At 34.4% G+C, this 18,837-nt stretch overlaps 2 protein-coding genes across 13 annotated transcripts; one reads left to right on the forward strand and one right to left on the reverse strand.

Moving 5' to 3' along the window:
- The first annotated feature begins 2,950 nt into the window (after window positions 1–2,950).
- Window positions 2,951–9,443, forward strand: EMB3101 (Tetratricopeptide repeat (TPR)-like superfamily protein). Of its 12 annotated transcripts, none has more exons than XR_003802907.2 (7): window positions 2,951–3,094; window positions 5,890–6,032; window positions 6,517–6,574; window positions 6,735–6,941; window positions 7,074–7,386; window positions 7,699–8,768; window positions 8,935–9,443. XR_003802907.2 is itself a non-coding variant. In XM_020346303.3 (2 exons), exon 2 carries the CDS (start codon window positions 3,824–3,826, stop codon window positions 5,330–5,332), a length of 1,509 nt encoding a protein of 502 aa, XP_020201892.1. In that variant the 5' UTR covers window positions 2,951–3,094; window positions 3,728–3,823; the 3' UTR covers window positions 5,333–5,385. The 12 variants fall into 12 exon arrangements, 3 of the variants coding, with proteins under 3 accessions (XP_020201892.1, XP_020201893.1, XP_082930878.1); XR_014433820.1 differs by having other exon boundaries at window positions 6,735–6,856; XR_014433821.1 differs by having other exon boundaries at window positions 6,735–6,851.
- A 3,102-nt stretch (window positions 9,444–12,545) lies between these two features.
- Window positions 12,546–15,290, reverse strand: LOC145958314 (uncharacterized). The gene has a single exon (XM_083075255.1). The coding sequence runs from the start codon at window positions 15,288–15,290 to the stop codon at window positions 12,546–12,548; it is 2,745 nt and encodes a 914-aa protein (XP_082931381.1).
- Window positions 15,291–18,837: the final 3,547 nt, after the last annotated feature.

Below are 18,837 nucleotides of genomic sequence, written 5' to 3' on the forward strand. Positions count from 1 at the left end.
GGAGCACCACATCTTATATTCACACAATGAAATATTTTTAATTTTATAAACAACTTTATTCTCCTCTAGTTTTGTGTGTCTTAACTAAGACATATTTTCACCACATGCCTAACAACTTATTAACTTAATCAACTATAACATCATATAACTTTGCAACTTAATCAATTATCAGCTTACATCTTAGCAACATAACTATCATTATACATTATCTCAATTCAATGCATAATGAGTTATCATGATACAACATTCATCATATGATTGAATCATCATTCTTCAAATATTAATCAACTTAAAGCATCACATTTCATCAAACATCTCTTACACCATTCTCGGTGCACTCAATACTATTGAGACAATGAGTTTTCTATCTCGTCCACGCCAATGCCAATTCACTTGCGCTCGACGTGGGTAAGGTAAAAAACCTCTTAGTCTCTCATGTTTAGCGTGCCAAAACCCACACCTGACCCCATTTTAGGCAAATAATCTATGCTTGACTTGCATCCGATGTCAAGTCAGATAGTGAGTTCCTATCTTGATTACGCTGGGTGCCATTCAACTTGGACTCCAAGGTTACCAAATCATAAACATTTTTCTCTCCTCACACTCAATACCATTTAACCCAAACTTAGTGTAAACAAGTAAGAGGTTTTTCTCTCTCTTCCATGCTTGACACTACTAATCTTGTGTCTAACATGATTAGAGTAGAGAACCCTTGATTTGAATCACACTTGGTGCCATGGAGGCGTGCCCAACGTGATGAGGATTTTTTCACTTGACAAAACCTCATTTTGGCACAAAATCCACCTAAAACTCAAAAAATGCCCAACATCCAACATGTAATTCAACATATATACATCCTAAACAACTCAAAATCAGCTCAAATAACAACATGCAATCATTACATTTCATGGATCATCATATTCACCTAAGAGCACCTCTAAGTACCAAAACTTAAGCAATTCATTTCCTTTTTGTGTTTAATCAAAATCAACCAACATTTGATGTATTCGATCAACTTATAAGCAATATAACACAACAAATTATCAGCCACAAACTTTCTTTATCTCAAATCACTTAAAAGACAAGAAGAAGGGGAAAAGATGGAACGTACTTCGCACGGTTCCAATTGGAGATTCTCAGCTCCAAAAGCTTGAATCTCCTACTCGGTCACCTTGGATCAGTTGTAAGGAGGAAAGGAGAAAGGATTTTCAGTAAAAAAAAAAAAAGTATAAAGCTTGGACTCTAGAGACCTTCTTTCTAACTTTTGTTAAAACTTGAACTTATGAAATTCAAATATTAAAAAAATCTTATATATCCTTTCTTAAACTGAACTAACTTAATTTTGTCTGAGACTATCTTAAAGATAACTTAACTCTCGTAGTCTCTTAACCTCCACAATTCTAAAACAATAGTCAAAAATCAACCAAGTAACAACTTAGCCATATATCACACATAATTAAATTAAAAACTTAAAATATAAAATGTTATAGGTTCAGCCCAACATCACATATAGTCTAATTTAGAAGACAATAAAAGTTTTATTTGTCAAATTTTCTCAAATAAAAGATAAAAATTGTGATGCACGCCCAACCCTATCTTTATCCTTATATTTGAAATTAGAATATTCTAACTTTTAAGATAATAAATATCTTTTAAAGATTATATTATTTTATCTTAAATTAAAATATAAAAAAAACACAATTTTAACACGTTATTAGTAATAATAAGATTTTGGAAGTACTAATTTGTATCAAGAGATTTTCGTATTATTTTTTTTTATATATACAAATAATGGATAGTGAATGTAAGTAGTTATTTTCAGATTTTCTCCTTCGTAGTCAAATTCGTAAAATTTGCACTAAATAGAAATACTCTTTTCTTTTGGACTGGGCTGTCCCTAATCATGGTATGTGAGATTGGGCCAACCAATTTAAGATCTAGCCCAATTGAGGTGGCCCATATTGACAACAGTAACGGATCACATTGGTCTTTTTTTTAATTATTTTTTTATTTTTATAAAAAGATAATAAAATATGAGCCAATTTACTTAGCCAGCAGGTGAATAGTTGAAGGGAAATTTGAAGCAAATGAATCTACTTACAAACATTGGTTTGCATAAACTAACAGACATATTTGACATCTTTACATTTTGGATTTGGATTCACTGCAGTCATAAACTCTCTATTATTTATTTTATTTATAATTTTTTTTCATTTTTTATTTTAATTTCTTGGTTGAAGAAGTCGAAGTTGCATAAGGAGATCTACTTTCATACAAAGTTTAAGTATACAAGTTATTTTTGAGCTAGATTGAAAATAGAGCTAGATTGCAACAAGTGGTTGATGAACTTCCTAACCATTCCTATAATCACTCAGAGTTCGGACCCATTATAGCAAAATGTAAGAATTTAGTGTATTTCCATCCTCTCTGCTAATAAATGGCTAATAAAATAAAAGAAAAAGCCACACACACAAAATAATAGAAAAATAAGTCAGATTGTTTTTTTTGAAAAAGAAAAATAAGTAAGATATATAGTATATAGAGAGAAAAGAGACTGAAAAGCGTGTAGGATTTTATTATGCCTTTTAATATTATTTTGTTTTAATTAATTAATTATTATTAATATCAGTTTAGTTATATTTAATTATTGACCTGTCTTGAGGAATTAAATATTAAATTTGGTTTCTAAAGCACTTTATTTTTAAAAAATTAAAACTTTCTTCTTATATGTCCAACTTCACAAAGTAACATTTATCTCAATTATTTAAAATAAAAATAAATTAGAAACAAATGCTTTTCTTTTTAAATATATTTTATAACATTTATCTCAATCATTTTAATTGTCTCTTTGGGGTGGATTTTGTTGCAATGTAGGGGGTGAGTTTTTGGACCTAGCCCAATTAAGGTGGCCCACACTAATAACAGTAATGGATGAAATTGGCCCATTACTTTCACTGCTTTTTTCTTCAGCTGTGTCCTCCTTCAGCTTCATCTCTCACTCACTGCCTCAACATATTTCTGAGTTGCCTCAAACCATCAATGTCTAATGCTAAAGCACTGAACCAGGGCTCACTCGTGACGTAAGTCAGGAGAGGTAGGTGAAATTTTTCTTAACTTTCTTTTCTCCTTCGTTTTCTATTTCTTCTTCTTCTTCTTTGGCTGTGCGTGCGTGGTGCGTGTTCCTTCCGTTCTTCTACTGTGCCTGCTACCGTGAGGCGTTCCTCTTCTGCTGCGGAGCTATGTTCTTCTTCTACTGATCCGGGGCTGTGCGTGCGTGTTCCGTACTTCCGTTCTTCTTCTACTGCTCCGCGGCTGGGTTCTTCCTCTTCTTCTGCTGCGAACACCGATTGCAATCTGCCCCAATATTTTGTTTTTATTTTTCTGAGTCGTGAGAGATCGAAGATCCCACGATTCACGCGGAAGATCGCGATCTTACTCCGATCTTATTCCGCAACGATTAAGCATCCGATTTAGCACGGAAAGTTCTCCGCATACCGTAAAATCGTACGATTTTACGGGGTGAGTCGCGATTTTAACAACACAGAGACCTTTATTCTTTTATTTTCAAAAAAAAAAAGTAAATTTTTATTTATTTATTTCCTTTTTCCTATTTATCACAATCTATTGTCATTGTTGCTAAGCTTGATTATTATTAATATATATTTTTTTTTGTATCTAACTGATGTTTTTAATTTTGGGTTGTAATTTGTTTTGTTTTTTGTATCAGAAGAACGCCTGTGTATGTCAACCTGAAGTGTTTTTAGCATATTGAGAGAGGAACAGTTTTAGATTCGTTAGTATTTTGTTTTGTGTTTCAAGTTCTATGAGCATAAGATGGCCAAGAGTGTTGACACCAACCTATCTTTCTCAGATTATAAAAACCCAAAAGAACCCTTTAAAGGCTCTTCACATTTTCAATCATGCCAAATCCAAATACCCCAATTACTGCCACAATGGTCCTGTTTATGCCACCATGATCAGCATCCTTGGAACATCAGGGAGACTCACTGAGATGAGGGATGTGATTGAGCAGATGAGAAATGATTCATGTGAATGCAAGGATTCTCTTTTTGTGTCAGTTATTAAGACATATGCCAATGCAGGGATGGTGGATGAAGCACTCTCTCTGTATAAGAGCATTCCTCACTTTAACTGTGTGAATTGGACACAATCCTTCAACACCATGTTGGAGATAATGGTGAGGAAGAACCAGCTTGAAGCTGCGCACCGCCTTTTTGTTGAGAGTTCTTGTGGTTGGGAAGTGAGGTCCAGGACTCAAGCATTGAACTTACTTATGTATGCTCTATGTCAGAAGAGTCGCTCTGATTTGGCATTGCAGTTATTCCAAGAGATGGATTATCAAAGTTGCTACCCTAATAGGGATAGTTATGCAATATTGATGAAGGGATTGTGCCAAGACAGGAGGTTGCATGAGGCCACCCATTTGTTGTATTCAATGTTTTGGAGGATCTCACAGAAAGGTAATGGTGAGGATATTGTGATCTATAGAACTCTTTTGGATGCTTTATGTGATGCTGGAAAATTTGAAGAAGCAGTAGAAATTCTGGGTAAAATTTTGAGGAAAGGACTGAAGGCTCCAAAGCGATGTCACAACCGACTTGATCTTGGCCAGTTCTCAGATGGTAAAGATATAGAAAGCGCTAAACGCTTGATTCACGAAACTTTGGTCAAGGGCTCAATTCCTAGTTTGGCTAGTTATAATGCCATGGCTGTTGATCTATACAGTGAGTGTAAGATAGGTGAGGCTGATAAAGTCATCATTGAAATGCAAGACAGAGGCTTTAAACCAACACATTCTATCTTTGAGGCAAAAGTAGCTGCATTGTGCAAGGTTAGTAAGGTGGATGAAGCAATCAAGGTAATTGAGGAAGACATGGTGAAAGTCAATTTTCTACCAACTGCTAGAGTGTACAATATTCTCTTGAAAAACCTATGCAATGTACGAAATTCCATGACCGTACTTGAGAGCTTGAACAAAATGTCTAACAAGGTGGGTTGCAAGGGTGATAGAGATACTTATGGAATTTTGCTGGAAATGCTTTGCAGTGAGAGGAGGTATCTTGAGGCGAGCCAACTTCTGGAGAAAATGTCAATTAAATCATATTGGCCTTGCACCAACAGTTACAATTCACTCATTAAGGGTCTTTGCTCCTTAGGTAGGCAATATGAAGCAGTTATGTGGTTGGAGGACATGATAAGCCAGGGGAAGCTTCCAGAAATTTCTGTCTGGAATTCGTTGGCATCTTTATTTTGTAATTCAGAAAAGATAAAAGTGTCCTCTGAGGCATTTAGTCGTCTAAGAAGTTTGTAATTCTAAATGTTGTACTTATAGAATGGCTAAATGAAAACTAGAATCTTTTACTACCATTTTTTTAATTTACATTCTTCTTTAAGTAGCTTCAATGGCACTATATTGAGTGCTGATTCATTTGCTGACTTGGCCTTCCAAATTCGTCAGTTACCAAGTTTGCAATCACTTTTGTGGTGCAAAACTACAGGCAGGTCATAAGATTGGTTGCGGAATCCCTGTCCTCCGCTTTGCATGACCTAGGTTCTAATAAGTTGATTTATAGTTTGGCATTCTTTTTCTCCATGGCATTGATTTGGTGAATAAGACTCTACTAATATTTTCTTTTTGGTTATTTTTGTACTTTGCCTTACTCTTCAGTGGTCTACTGTTTGATAATGCTGCTCGTGCTATAACTTTGATTGCTACATAAGATATTTTGTATCAACATGGATTGATTCCAGAGATTCATAACTTTCTACTTTTAATTTAATTTTTTTTCTTCTATATCTCTCCTTTTATTGTATTGTTGTATTTGAAGTTTAGAATTCACTTACTTATGCTGGTTGCATGGTTAACAGATTTTCCAGAATTATGAGGATATTCTGAGGAAGAACCAGTATTATTTACAGGACAAAGAAAAACTAAAGGATGCTTTTACTGGATTGGTTCGCTGCTTGTCACTCTTGCCATTAATGAAAGAGAAACAGATTTTCATAATAAGGTATTTTATTTTCATTTAACTGTGAAAACTGGTTAGACTTTGTGAGATGAATTGGCAATATAATTGTAAATGCTCTGTTCAGTCGTTTTTATTCAAGCTTTGGAATTTCTTTATATGACATGAACCTCTTTGCACTTTTGCTTTAGCAATCTCTCTCTCTCTCTCTGTCATTTCATTTCCTCTTAGTAGCTTTATGCTTAAACTGGTTGAATTATATGTATCTGGAACTTGTAATTTTTTATCAGGATACATGTAGTAATTAATAGTCATGCACAAATCATAATGCACATTACTATCTGGAAAGGACAAAGACTTTTATTATGAATAGAGTGGGAGTTATGACTTATGATTTAAATTCTTGGGATTTCAGACCTGGTAACTATCTGCTGTGTGAAACATTTCATTGTGATTAATGCTGTCTTTATTTTATCTTCTGTTCTTCCATTCATCAATTTATTTCTAATAGTTTTCCTAATTTTAATAGGATACTGGGAAAAGGGTATTGCTTGTGTTTCAAGTTGATGCGTTTGTGAGCTCTAATGGTACATACAGTACATTAACTTAAAAATACAATTTGATTAAGAAATAACTATTTGACTACTGTTGTATGATTTTGCTTAATTTTCAAATGTCCAATTTTTGGTAAGCTTTTTATGTTGTCAATAATTGACTGTCCTGTTCTATGCTTATCTGTTTGCATAGGTTTTTCTTATAACATAAAGAAACTGAAGGATCTAGTGCTGGCTTTAATAAATAGTTTCCTGGAATTTATTCCATTGGTTCATGCTATGGAAGGTCTTGAAGGGAAGATTTTTGGTTGTATGGTATTTATTTTTCGTAGCATAGATCTTTGTAGTTATGACCATTGCTTATAGGACTGAAAGATTCCTATTATGTTTTCTGATATTAGTAAGTGCTTCTGGTAATTTATCTTAATTTTCTTCTTTTTTCTTTTATTTCCCTAAAGCAATGGATCTTAATTTTTGCTGATATGAATTGATTTTAGTACTTTCGTTGATTACATATTTTACTGTATCTCAGTGCGTTCCAGAAAATGGTGATGAACAGGAAGGCAGGAAGCTCCCTCCATTCAATCAAGTACTCAGCATTATTATCTCCTACCGTGCTTTTTCTTGTTTGATTGGTACCATAAATCATCTTGTGTTGAAGAGAATGGGATCAGCTGTAACTGAAAGCAGTTTGTCACTGGTATCTGATAAATGCACTCAACATATAAGGAACTGTTTGATTAGGGTGAATGCTGTTACTTCACAAGGATGCTAAATTGCAACAGATTATGTCTTTAGTCAAGGAAGATATTGATAACATCATACAGCAAGTTCGTTGTTTACAGGTGGGTTCAACCTTGATGAGCATAAAAGTGTCCCGGGCTTGAAAAGGCATAAACAGAAACCAAAGCATAGACATCATTCTAAGGGGAAATTATTTTATTAAGGGATTCTAAAATTCTCTATCTAAACACAACATTAGAATGATGTCTATGCTTTGATTTATGTTGTTTTTAATCATTGAATTTTTGTTGTTAATGGCACTTTGAAGAGAGTGCTCTAGCATACTGTAAAATATAATTTAATAACGCAGTCCAAGTTAAACAAGTAATAATATTCTTCAATAAACAGAATCAAATTTGACATTCTTGTTGCAGCTATCAAATTTATTATGTTTGGTTGAACGAGGTAAGATGGAGTGTTGGTGGCACATACAAGGTCGGTAGTTCAATGTAAAGGTCTTCCAAGGTGGATGGGTGTGATGGTTCTTCATGGTGGATGGGTGTGGTAACAGTGATAACATACAAGGATATTCCCACGCTTAAGTCAGTACGTGTTTAACAAAATAACAGTAAGGTATAAAGTCTAGTACTTGAATGGTGATTCCTCTCACTATTTAATTAGATATCATAGGTTAGGTGAGTCTTGGTTAGCTAATGTCATCAACCATCAACCTCTTGTGATCCCCTTACCATTTATGCAAACATGCAAAGTTAGGCAATGTTCAAGCCGATGAACTGGTATTCAGTTGAGTTGTTGTGTTGTGGTTGCTGTCTATGAAGCACGGACACTTCTGTAAAATGGTGTGTTGGCATGTCCGACACATTTCAATACGACTTTTGTTAGATACACCTTAGACAGTGTTAACAACGTCAACATTCCTCTGTCATGTCACAATTAAAAGTTAGGTTTTTTTTAAAATTTTTTTTTCTCAAACATCTGTTGGACAAAGTTTAGACACCTCTCCAACAAACCTGGACACAAGCCAAGAGATTAAGCTGACAGTTATTCTTGACTAAACATTTATCGAAGACTCTTATTATATAATGGATTTACAAAGTCAACTTGTCATGTCTGATTCCTGGGTTGGAGTAGGTATTTCACAAGTTGTGGTTACCAACATCGAAGTGTTAGAAACTTGTCATGTGTAGTTCCTGGGTTGGAGTAGGTATTTCATAAGTTGTGGTTACCAACTTTAAAGACAAGGTCCTTTTTTTCCGCCATACCTCAGCCAAAAGGTTTGTGGAAAAGGAAAAAGTAAAGAGCAATTAGAACCATTGAAATATATTGATTTATCTAGTTGCTTGGATTGTTGACTTCAAGTATGAGAAGTTGATATCAATGGTGGGGATGGTGGTGAAGTTAATGACGTTTCAACTTGGATCTAATGGTCCGAAGAAGTCTTCTAGAGATTGTGATCAGTGGATGCCTGATCGTAGGAAGTCAGGTGGGATTTTCTCTCCTTGCATTCATTACTATACTTCTATCTTAATGTACGTGTGTGTGTGTAATGGGCTTCTCTTGAATTTTGCTTTATTGCTTTGCTTTGAAATGCAATACAAATTCATTGCAAACAAGCTGCTTATACTAGTTTGCTGATTAACAATGAACAGATACAGCAGACGATGATGAGCAACTGTTTAGCGTTGTATTGTACGAAGATGTGAATGAACACCTGTTCTCCCTCAGCACATCAGAGGCTCAACTATCTTTGTTGTCCCAATTCGTTGACTTCTATGGTGGGAAGATGTCTCAATTGAGAGTTTTCTGATGTAGATACTCTTTTGTGCACTCCAGTTGATATCAGTACTAGTAGTTGGGGTCGGTTTTCAAAAGCTAGGAAGGAAAAGTATGTACTCTAGTATTGTAACTAATTAGGAGTCTAATGTGCTATGCTGGTAAAGGTTTCAAAATAGCTGATTAAGGACTTTTTTGGATAAATTTTTCCATGGACACTTATAGGAGTAGAAAATGCGAAGGAAAAAATTAAATAATTTTCTCCATATGCTAAAATTAGGTACGCATAAGTTAAAAATAAGCATATGAAGAAGCTAATATGAGAAAGTTAGTACACATCAGCTTATTCATAAGCTAATTTAAACTGATAGAGAAATTTATATCATTTTTCTTTGTTATTTTCTTCTCCTATAATAAGACCTAACATGATTTCTTTACTTTTCATATCTGATGGATATGCATGTCATGAATGATCATGTATGTTGCTAGAGTTACAAAATGCTATTAATGGCTGTGTCCCTTACTGGTTTATTGGTTATACTTAATCCTGTTACATGAATTCACGTCATTTTTCGTTTCATCTTTCTTTTGTAGATTTTGCTCGAACAGCCCAACTTGGGTGGACTATTCTTAGTTTGGAGAGTATGCCAGACTCTATGTTAGAGAAGTTGAAATGCATTCATAAAGTTTTGACTAAAACACAGAACAATCCTACGGCCTTTTGGCCTGAATAAATATATATTTTTAAAATATTTTCATAAATAATTGTTTAAAAAATAATTTATCGAAATAAATTATTTTGACTACGTGGACATTTACAAGCAAAACGTTAATAAGAATGACGACTTTATTTTACAAAAGAAAAATGTTAGTAGAATTGACATTTTTAGTTGAAGGAAAATTTGTTCAGAAAACTTCAATATTATTAACGTTTTCAGTTGTACCAAAAAATTGTATCGAAAACATCAAGATTCTATATTCAGTATATTAAGTTTTATCACTTTATGAAGAGGTTAATAAATAGTATTCTATGAGTGGTTGATGAAATTTAATCTTTAGTTATTATGAAGTATACATGGTTTGTAAACTTGTTTGATCTCATTAATTGTGATTTAAATTGAAGCTAAGTTAGCTTTCCCTCCATAACGATGCTGGTAGGAATTGATATTTGTTGTTTGATCTCAGACAGATGCATGCTTATTTTTCCTAAATGTCGTATTATTTCAGACACTTAGTGTCCTGTAGAAGCAGTTTGTCTTGCAACAAATCTGTTGCTGCATAACATTACTTTGGTACTTATGATGTCTATCTGAATGCTTGCAACATGCAGAAAGGAGAAGTCAAGATTATCAACTTGAGTTTTTGTTTAACTATTATATAAAGATGCTTCAAAGACATCAGAGACAATCAAGTCTGATGATAGTTTGGGAATCCATCTTGCATGGCCCCCAAATATATCCCTTCAGTCCTGAACTTCTAAAAGATATAGTGGAGGTAGGACATTATTACACTACATCTAATAAGTTGCGGCGGATTTTAGATTTTAGATGATTTTGTCAAAGGATGACATGATTTTATAGGACTCAAATTTCAAGATAAAATAATCAAATAATGGAATTGTTTAAACATGAAAGGTTTTAAAATGGTTCCTTCTAAGGCATTCTGCTTTCTCTTTCCTACTTAAAGCATTTCATGAAAATGAGAATTTTGGTTCGTTGATAATTTTTTCTTAGTTTTTAACGTCAAAGGATTACCTTGATGTTACAAGTAAATGGTAAATTTTTTGAAAAGAGTCCGAGATTCTAAAAGGGTTTTTACATCAAGAAGAGAAATGAAATATCATAGTGTTTACGGTGGAATTAACCATCAAATCCTGGGTTCTTTTTATTTAGACTAGCATACGAACGTATTTCAATTTAGGTGTCTTGCTGTGCGTTATCGTGTTACCGAGAATGGAGAGTAGGATGAAAAAGTCTTAGCAACTACTTGTTTCGAAATGTTCTTCTATTACTACTAACAAGCAATGCTCATGCAAGCAAATAATAATATGAACAGAGTGAACAATATATATGTTAGCAATGCAAATCATAGTTCATTTCGTACAATGATCAAATTACGTTACACATGCGAACATATTGATTCCAGTACATGAATACACTACGTAATTAAACAAAGAACAAGAAGACTATTTTACTTCTACTCCCCATTCTCGGTAACACGATAACGCACAGCAAGACACCTAAATTGAAATACGTTCGTATGCTAGTCTAAATAAAAAGAACCCAGGATTTGATGGTTAATTCCACCGTAAACAAATTGGCACGCCCAGTGGATTCATTTTCAAACCATATTTCCTCATTCTCTCGAAGGCTAGTTTCAAATGATATAAATGGTCTTTCTTTTGTTTTGAGCCAACAATTATGTCATCAATATAAACTTGCACGAACTTACCAATCAAATCATGAAAGATTAAATTCATCGCTCTTTGATAAGTCGCACCAGCGTTTTTAAGACCAAATGGCATCATCACCCATTCATAGACGCCTAAGGCACCTGGGCATCGAAAGGCAGTTTTCGACACGTCATTTGCTGCAATATAAATTTGATTATATCCAGAATAACCATCTAACAAACTCATAATCTCGTTACCTGCAGCGACGTCTATCATATTTTCAGCAATGGGCATAGGGTACTCATCCTTGGGAGTTGCCATGTTGAGATCTCGAAAGTCAATGCAAACTCTGAGTTTTCCATTTTTCTTTATAACTGGCACTATATTCGAGATCCAGTCAGGATATCTCGAAGTTCTGATGAACTTTGCTTTCAGCAATCTCTCAATTTCCCCTTTGATTTTCTCGATCACTTCAGGAGCAAATCTTCGAGGACTTTGTTTCACGGGCTTCTTTCCTGGGATCATTGGTAGCCTATGTTCTACCAATTCTCGATCCAGACCTGGCATTTCATCATAATCCCATGCGAAGCAATCTTTGTATTCATGCAAGACTTGAATTATCTCCCCTTTCAGCTCCCCTTGCAAGAACTTGCTAATGTAAGTGATCCGCTTATTTTCGATAGTTCCCAGATTAACCTCTTCGAGCGGATCTTGGGATTCTAACTTATGCTCTCCATTAGCGGCACTCTCGAAACCCAAAGGTGAATCATCAAAAATGCAATCCAGTTTGAGTTCTAGCTCTGCTTTTTCTTTTTGCTTTTCATTTTTATCTGAAACTCCTTCGTCCCTTTGATTTTCTGTTTTTTGCTTTTCTTCCCTCTTTTTCCCGATTTCGAACTCCTTTTCTTTTTGTTGTTTTCCTTTTTCCTTTATTGATTCGAAATCCATCTCTTCTTTTTTTTTTTTGTTTTTCTTCGGCCAACATGGCCGTGCTAACCTCATTGTCAAATTGATCTTTATCGGCCAAATTGGCCGTTTGATCGGCCACGTAGGCCGATATTCGAGCTAAAAAGCTCGAATAAGGATCTTCGTCCTTCATGCATCCAATGGAGCCGAATTCTTTTCGGCTCGAATAACGAATCCTCTCTTTACATCCCAACAAAAGGTTTTCTTGACACCTTCCTCTTCATCCATCACCCCAGAGTTGTAAGCGTCAAAAGGTTTGGTCTTGGCAAATGCTGTCAGTTGTTGATCAGCAAAATACATGCCAACTTCATAAGTCTTCTGATCAGCTTCGAGAACCTTTAAACCTTCATCATCGTTCCAGAAGAAAATCTTCTGGTGTACGGTCGAAGGAACAGCACCTACACCATGAATCCACTCCCGACCTAGCAACACGTTGAAGTTTGCTTTGGAAGGTGTTACTATAAACATGGTAGTCCTCTTCACACTTCCGATCTGTACATCGAGCAGAATCATACCTTCAGGATGTGAAGACTTGCCTGCATAGTCGGAGATCATGATGTTATGGGGTTTCAGATCATCCAAGGATTTCCCAAACCTTTTCAGCATTGTCTTAGGCAAAATATTCACAGCTGCGCCTCCATCGACCAAGACCTTGTTTACCTCTTGCCCCTCGATCATCAGTGTTAACAATAGGGGTTTGAGATGTCCTTTCATTTCCTCTGTGGGAGAGTCGAAGACAGCAGAGTTGAACTTAGGGATAACCCTCGAGATTTGATTGACCCTTATGATTTTGGACTCATAATTGGGGTCCTCGAAAACGTCTTCCCTGATGATATCCTCTTGTTCATTCACGGATTCCATAGCACCAGCATACTCCGAAGGTAAAATGGAAACTACCCCGCAAATATCTTCCAAAGAATCCTCGAAACCGCTCTCGAAGCAGTTTGTTATCATGTCTTCATCGTCTTCGATGAACTTGCCAGAAGATTCCCCTTTTTGAGGAACTGGGATTGAAAAACGATTTCCTCCCATACCTTCAAAGGTTGCTTTACGCATCCTTTGCTGCCTCCTCCATTGGGTTTTGGTTAAGTTGTTAAATGGCTGTCGAAATCCACGTCCATATCCCCCAGCTGGAATTCCAACATTCCCTGTAGTCAAGCTCGGAAATTTTCCTGCATTTCTTTGTCCCGGGTTTCCTATGCTAGTCATTACTTGTTTACCTCGACCCATCATAGACCTAGGTGGTGCGTTCCATGTCCCGACAGGCACATTCGCGTTCGGCACAAAAGTATTGCCGAACCTAGACGAGTTATACATCTCCATCTTCCCAACCGGGGCATTATATTGAGGCATATGAACTTGCCTCATATTCAGACCAGCATTCAACCTAGCATTGGGCTTCACTTTTTCACGCAGCTTCTCAGCTTTGTAATTCTTCATTATTTCAGACTCCTCGAAAGCCTTAGCCACTGCTCTGTCGAAGACAGCACTGCATCGAGGACACAACATGACCTCTTTATCAGCTTCTTTTTTCTTCGATAAAAACTCCACCAGACTATCTCCTTCCTTTGGGTATATGGGTTCTTGCTCTTTAGCAAAATCCTCCATTAACTCTTCGAGCTTCTCATCAGAAATGGGCTCAATGCTATCATCGTCCTCAGCAGCGACTTCCACCATGTTGATGGACATCGAAACTGGTTCAACATAGCCAGTATGGGCAGCAAATGGGTCAACATCTACTTTCATTTCCTTCTCTTCAAAAGCCAGGCGACCGTCAGTAATCGCCTTCTCGATGAAATCCCTGAAACGCACACAACTGTTAGTCCAATGTCCATACATATTATGATATTTGCAGAATTTCTTTCCTTTTCTTTGCTCGAAAGGTGGAATTTTATGATTCTCTGGGAGTATAATCTGTTTATCTTTTAACAAAGTATCGAATATCTTTTCTGCCTTACTAACGTCAAAACTATATTTTTTAGTCGAATTCCCTTCTATATTACCTCCTGGTTTTAGCATTTGACATTGGTATGTAGGTCCAGGGCGCAATTCTGCCAAATTAATCTCGAAATCTTCGCTTACAACTTCATAATTAGAATCCTCATTTAACTCAGAACTTTCTAAATACGCTATCTTTTCTTTTCGAACGAACTTGTCGAATTTCATCAACTTTTCCTTTTCTAATTTAATTTGTTCAATCCTCCTCACTTTCTCAGCAAGTTGAGCCATGTCCCTCAATTGTTCATTTACTAATTTTTTGCGTATTGAGAAGTCTAAACCTGTGGCGGCGATTCTAACCAATTCATGTTCTGGGATATTAGTATAGCATCGAGATTTTAATTGCCTAAACCTATTTAAATAGTCATCTAATGTTTCATTACTTTGCCTTTTGATATTCATTAGATCGACTATACTAACCTTTGTTTCCTCTCGAAAGAAATGCTCATGAAAGCTACCTTCTAGCTGTACCCAAGTATGTATCGAATTAGGAGGCAGGGTAGTAAACCAGGTAAAAGCATGTTTAGTCAACGAACTTGGGAAATATTTCATTTTCAAGTATTCATTATTAGCCAAATCCCCACATTCGACCCCATACCTAGCTATGTGTTCAACTGTTGACTCAGTTATATCTCCTGCAAATTTCGAGAATTTTGGGACTTTCATTCCACGGGGTAATTCTACTTGTGTAATATAATCTGGAAAGGCTGACACGAAGTATGGGCGTTCATTCCGACCTACATCGAATCCATGTCTATTCAATATCCTTTCTACCATTTGATCTAAATTATCATTAGGGTTCCTGTTAGGTCGAACTATGTTTTGCAAATTTCCATGCCCCCCAGGGTTTTCTGTATCGTTCAGATTCACACTCATCGCTCTCGAAGGAGTCCCATTACCCAACTTATCTCCTATTTTGTTTATTAGCTCGTAAAGGGGTGTCATGATGTTGTGCATCTGAGTAGACAACAAATTGACCATGTCATGATTACTATGGTCCATTTGTTGTCGAAGGGCCATCATTGCTTGATTACTAATACCCGTGGGCATGTAACTACCTTGTCGAATTAATGAACCCTCCTGACTTGTTCCTACATGTTGATACGGGTCTTGCATAACAAAACCCAGTCCACTTGGCCCAGGATTATATCCCTGTGGGGATATATTCATTTGTGAATTTGGCCCTATAAAAGGCATTGACATTTCGACATACGCAGGCTGGGTATTTCGCCAATTAGTTGGCATACCCCAAGGGTACTCTCTAGTAACATTTACCAACTCTTGAGTGGTATTATTATGCCTAGCATGGTTTTCAAGCAACACAGGAGGAGATCTTGCCCCCCTGGTCACATTGGTAGCATTATCAGGATTGGCGTTAGGCTGTTCTACATCTACATTATTATGGTTTACGTTCATATTATCAGACGTAGACATAGTTCTTCCACTCCTTAATCTCATGCAATTCACATACTCGAAAATCATGTGACTCGAAAAGATTGATAGCGCTACCTAAGAAGTAAAATCAACACATGATGAAATTATGGGACTCGAAAAAAACAAGTGTTGCTCGAAAATAGTTGAAAAGTTGAGACTGTCAGAACATGAAGGTTAAGCCAAAATGGTTACTAAAAAATCAATCGAGAAAACAAGGAACGTGGGAAGAGCGGTTAAAGGAAGTTGAGTCAAGACCACGTAGCAAATATAGTGGATAGCGGTTATGAGTCAAAAGCGTACATGTACAGAATTAACCGCCCTTGATTGCTCTATAAATACAAGGAGTACGGACCTTTACTGGGGTCGAAAAACTCATACTAGAATTGGACTCTGAAGCACTCTCTGCCTACACACACACATGGCTTTCGTGCACAAGATCGTTTTTGGGTATGACTGACTCTCGGCCACTTTTTTTTCTCTTTTTTAGGAGTAGAAGTAAAATAGTCTTCTTGTTCTTTGTTTAATTACGTAGTGTATTCATGTACTGGAATCAATATGTTCGCATGTGTAACGTAATTTGATCATTGTACGAAATGAACTATGATTTGCATTGCTAACATATATATTGTTCACTCTGTTCATATTATTATTTGCTTGCATGAGCATTGCTTGTTAGTAGTAATAGAAGAACATTTCGAAACAAGTAGTTGCTAAGACTTTTTCATCCTACTCTCCATTCTCGGTAACACGATAACGCACAGCAAGACACCTAAATTGAAATACGTTCGTATGCTAGTCTAAATAAAAAGAACCTAGGATTTGATGGTTAATTCCACCGTAAACACATAGCTTCATAAATAAAATTGTCTTTTTTTTTACTGTGTTTTCTCTTTATGCACAAGGACACGTATGGTAATTTCAAATGTTCCAGTTGGTATATGCAAATTTTCTCTAATTTATACTGAAGCAATAATTTACCTCTTGTATTATCATGAAACCATCAGTAGTTATGCGTGATAAGGAACTGAATCTGAGAACTGACATTTATGAGATCCTTTTGCAAGAATCATGAAATTTGCTCTCCCGGAAATGGAAGAACAACACCTTGCAGAAAATGCATCTTTCAACATCAGTTATAATATAACCGGTGTAGAAATTGTTCTCATTTTATTTGGGCATAATCAATATTGGTTCCAAAACTTATGAAAACTATCCATTTTAATTGATGTTAAAGTGTCCCTTATTTAATAATATAACCACTTTGTGGTGATTTTTGTTGAAAAATATATTATGTTAATTTATGTTTGATTTAATTATTCTATTAATCTAATTAATTGCTTGATAATAAGAAACTGTTACAGATTAATAATCAATTATTAAAAGTCATAATTTACATGTTTTATTGGTTCTTAATAGAAGAATTAATGAAGAGTTATTATCTATAACTATTAATAAAGAGAATATATTTTTAAATAATTATTTTGGTTTCTATTTTTTTTAAATTTTTTTGTTTATTTGATTATGTAGTAACTCTTTATGAATAAAAGATAAAATGAAGAAAAAATATATATAAAAAAATTATAACTATCTATAATAATAATAAAATAGATGATTTATAATATTGTATATAAAAAGATTTGTGATATTCTATTATTATAGGCTCGATGAAGGATAAAGATTAAAAAAATTCTCTATTTTCTTAAATTTCTAAATATTGTTACATGTTTAATATTTATAATGATTTGAAATGATATACACTTCTTAAATAAGTTCTATGACAATCGTTTCGCTGTTGCAAACGCAATGAACTTGATGCTAAGCAATTAATAAGATTGGGACAGCCCTCAATGGTAAACAATAGGCCATAATTTATTTGATTATATGCATGCATTCAGCATTCCTACTTCGCAAGTTGCAATCTATTTAAGTTGTCAACCAACATAAAGTATTGGTTCCTAAAGGACGATGGACCCATGTCTAGCTAGTAGTACTCTACCTAATTATTTTACAAACAAATGCTATATCAATTTAATTATATTCACTTGCCTTTTAATTTATTTTACACACTCGTACAATCATAATCCATAGATTATCTTCTATCTTAAGATTGTCATTTTTATAATAATTAATTTAAAAGTATTGTGTATAAAATAATTTTTAATTATTTCATAGTGCAAAAAAAGGGGATAAATCTCAAACGTAGAACTAGAAGTTGAAGTGTATAAGTTTGACTTTAACTTATTAAAAAAAAAATAGTTTGATTCGTTTTTTTTTCCTATTAGTATTATATAAAAAAAAATTATCAAACAAAACTATAACCTCATTGTCTTATTTACTTTAATCTCATACGTTTTTTTAATACTACTTAAGAATATCATTAAATTTTAAATCAATAAGCTTGAGTTAAAAGCACTTCCAATTATAGAAAATAATAAAGTTATAAAATAATTCAACGAGTCAAATTTAAATTTTATACTTCTAATAAGTCAACTTTTAGTTTAACTTACTAAAACTATGTGGCAAATTTTAACTACTCAACTTCACTCAACTTATTAAACCTATAATAGCATCTACTTTTTTAGTAGAATAATTTTTTGATCTAATTATTTTATCAATAAAATCTACAAATAATGAATGTAAGTATATAATTAAAGATTAGAATATAGTTTTACTTATTTTATTTTTTGCTTCTTATAATTTAAAATAAACTTTTTTAAGTTCATGTACTTATTTTTTTTCGATCATTTTTAATCTAAATCTTTTTTGTTCAAATATTTGTTTTTTTTAATCTTTTTAGTCTTTATTATTAAAAAAAATTTATAAGTGAAGATAAAAAAAAATACGAAACGTTAAAAAACCTAATTTAGAAAAATTTTCAGTAAAATAACTTTAACATCAAACACAAAGTTGAATTAATAATTTTATCATGTAAACACAAAAGAGACAAAAAAGTTAATGACAAAAATTAGAAAGATTAAAAAATTACAAA

This window comes from Cajanus cajan, chromosome 1 (assembly GCF_000230855.2).
Source record: "Cajanus cajan strain Asha chromosome 1, NIPB_CcT2T_4, whole genome shotgun sequence".
NCBI classification, from domain to species: domain Eukaryota; kingdom Viridiplantae; phylum Streptophyta; class Magnoliopsida; order Fabales; family Fabaceae; genus Cajanus; species Cajanus cajan.

Excerpts from the sequence above, each read along its gene's own strand:
- EMB3101 (XM_020346303.3), top strand. The coding sequence starts at position 3,824 with ATGAGCATAAGATGGCCAAGAGTGTTGACACCAACCTATCTTTCTCAG.
- LOC145958314 (XM_083075255.1), bottom strand. The coding sequence starts at position 15,290 with ATGAGTGTGAATCTGAACGATACAGAAAACCCTGGGGGGCATGGAAAT.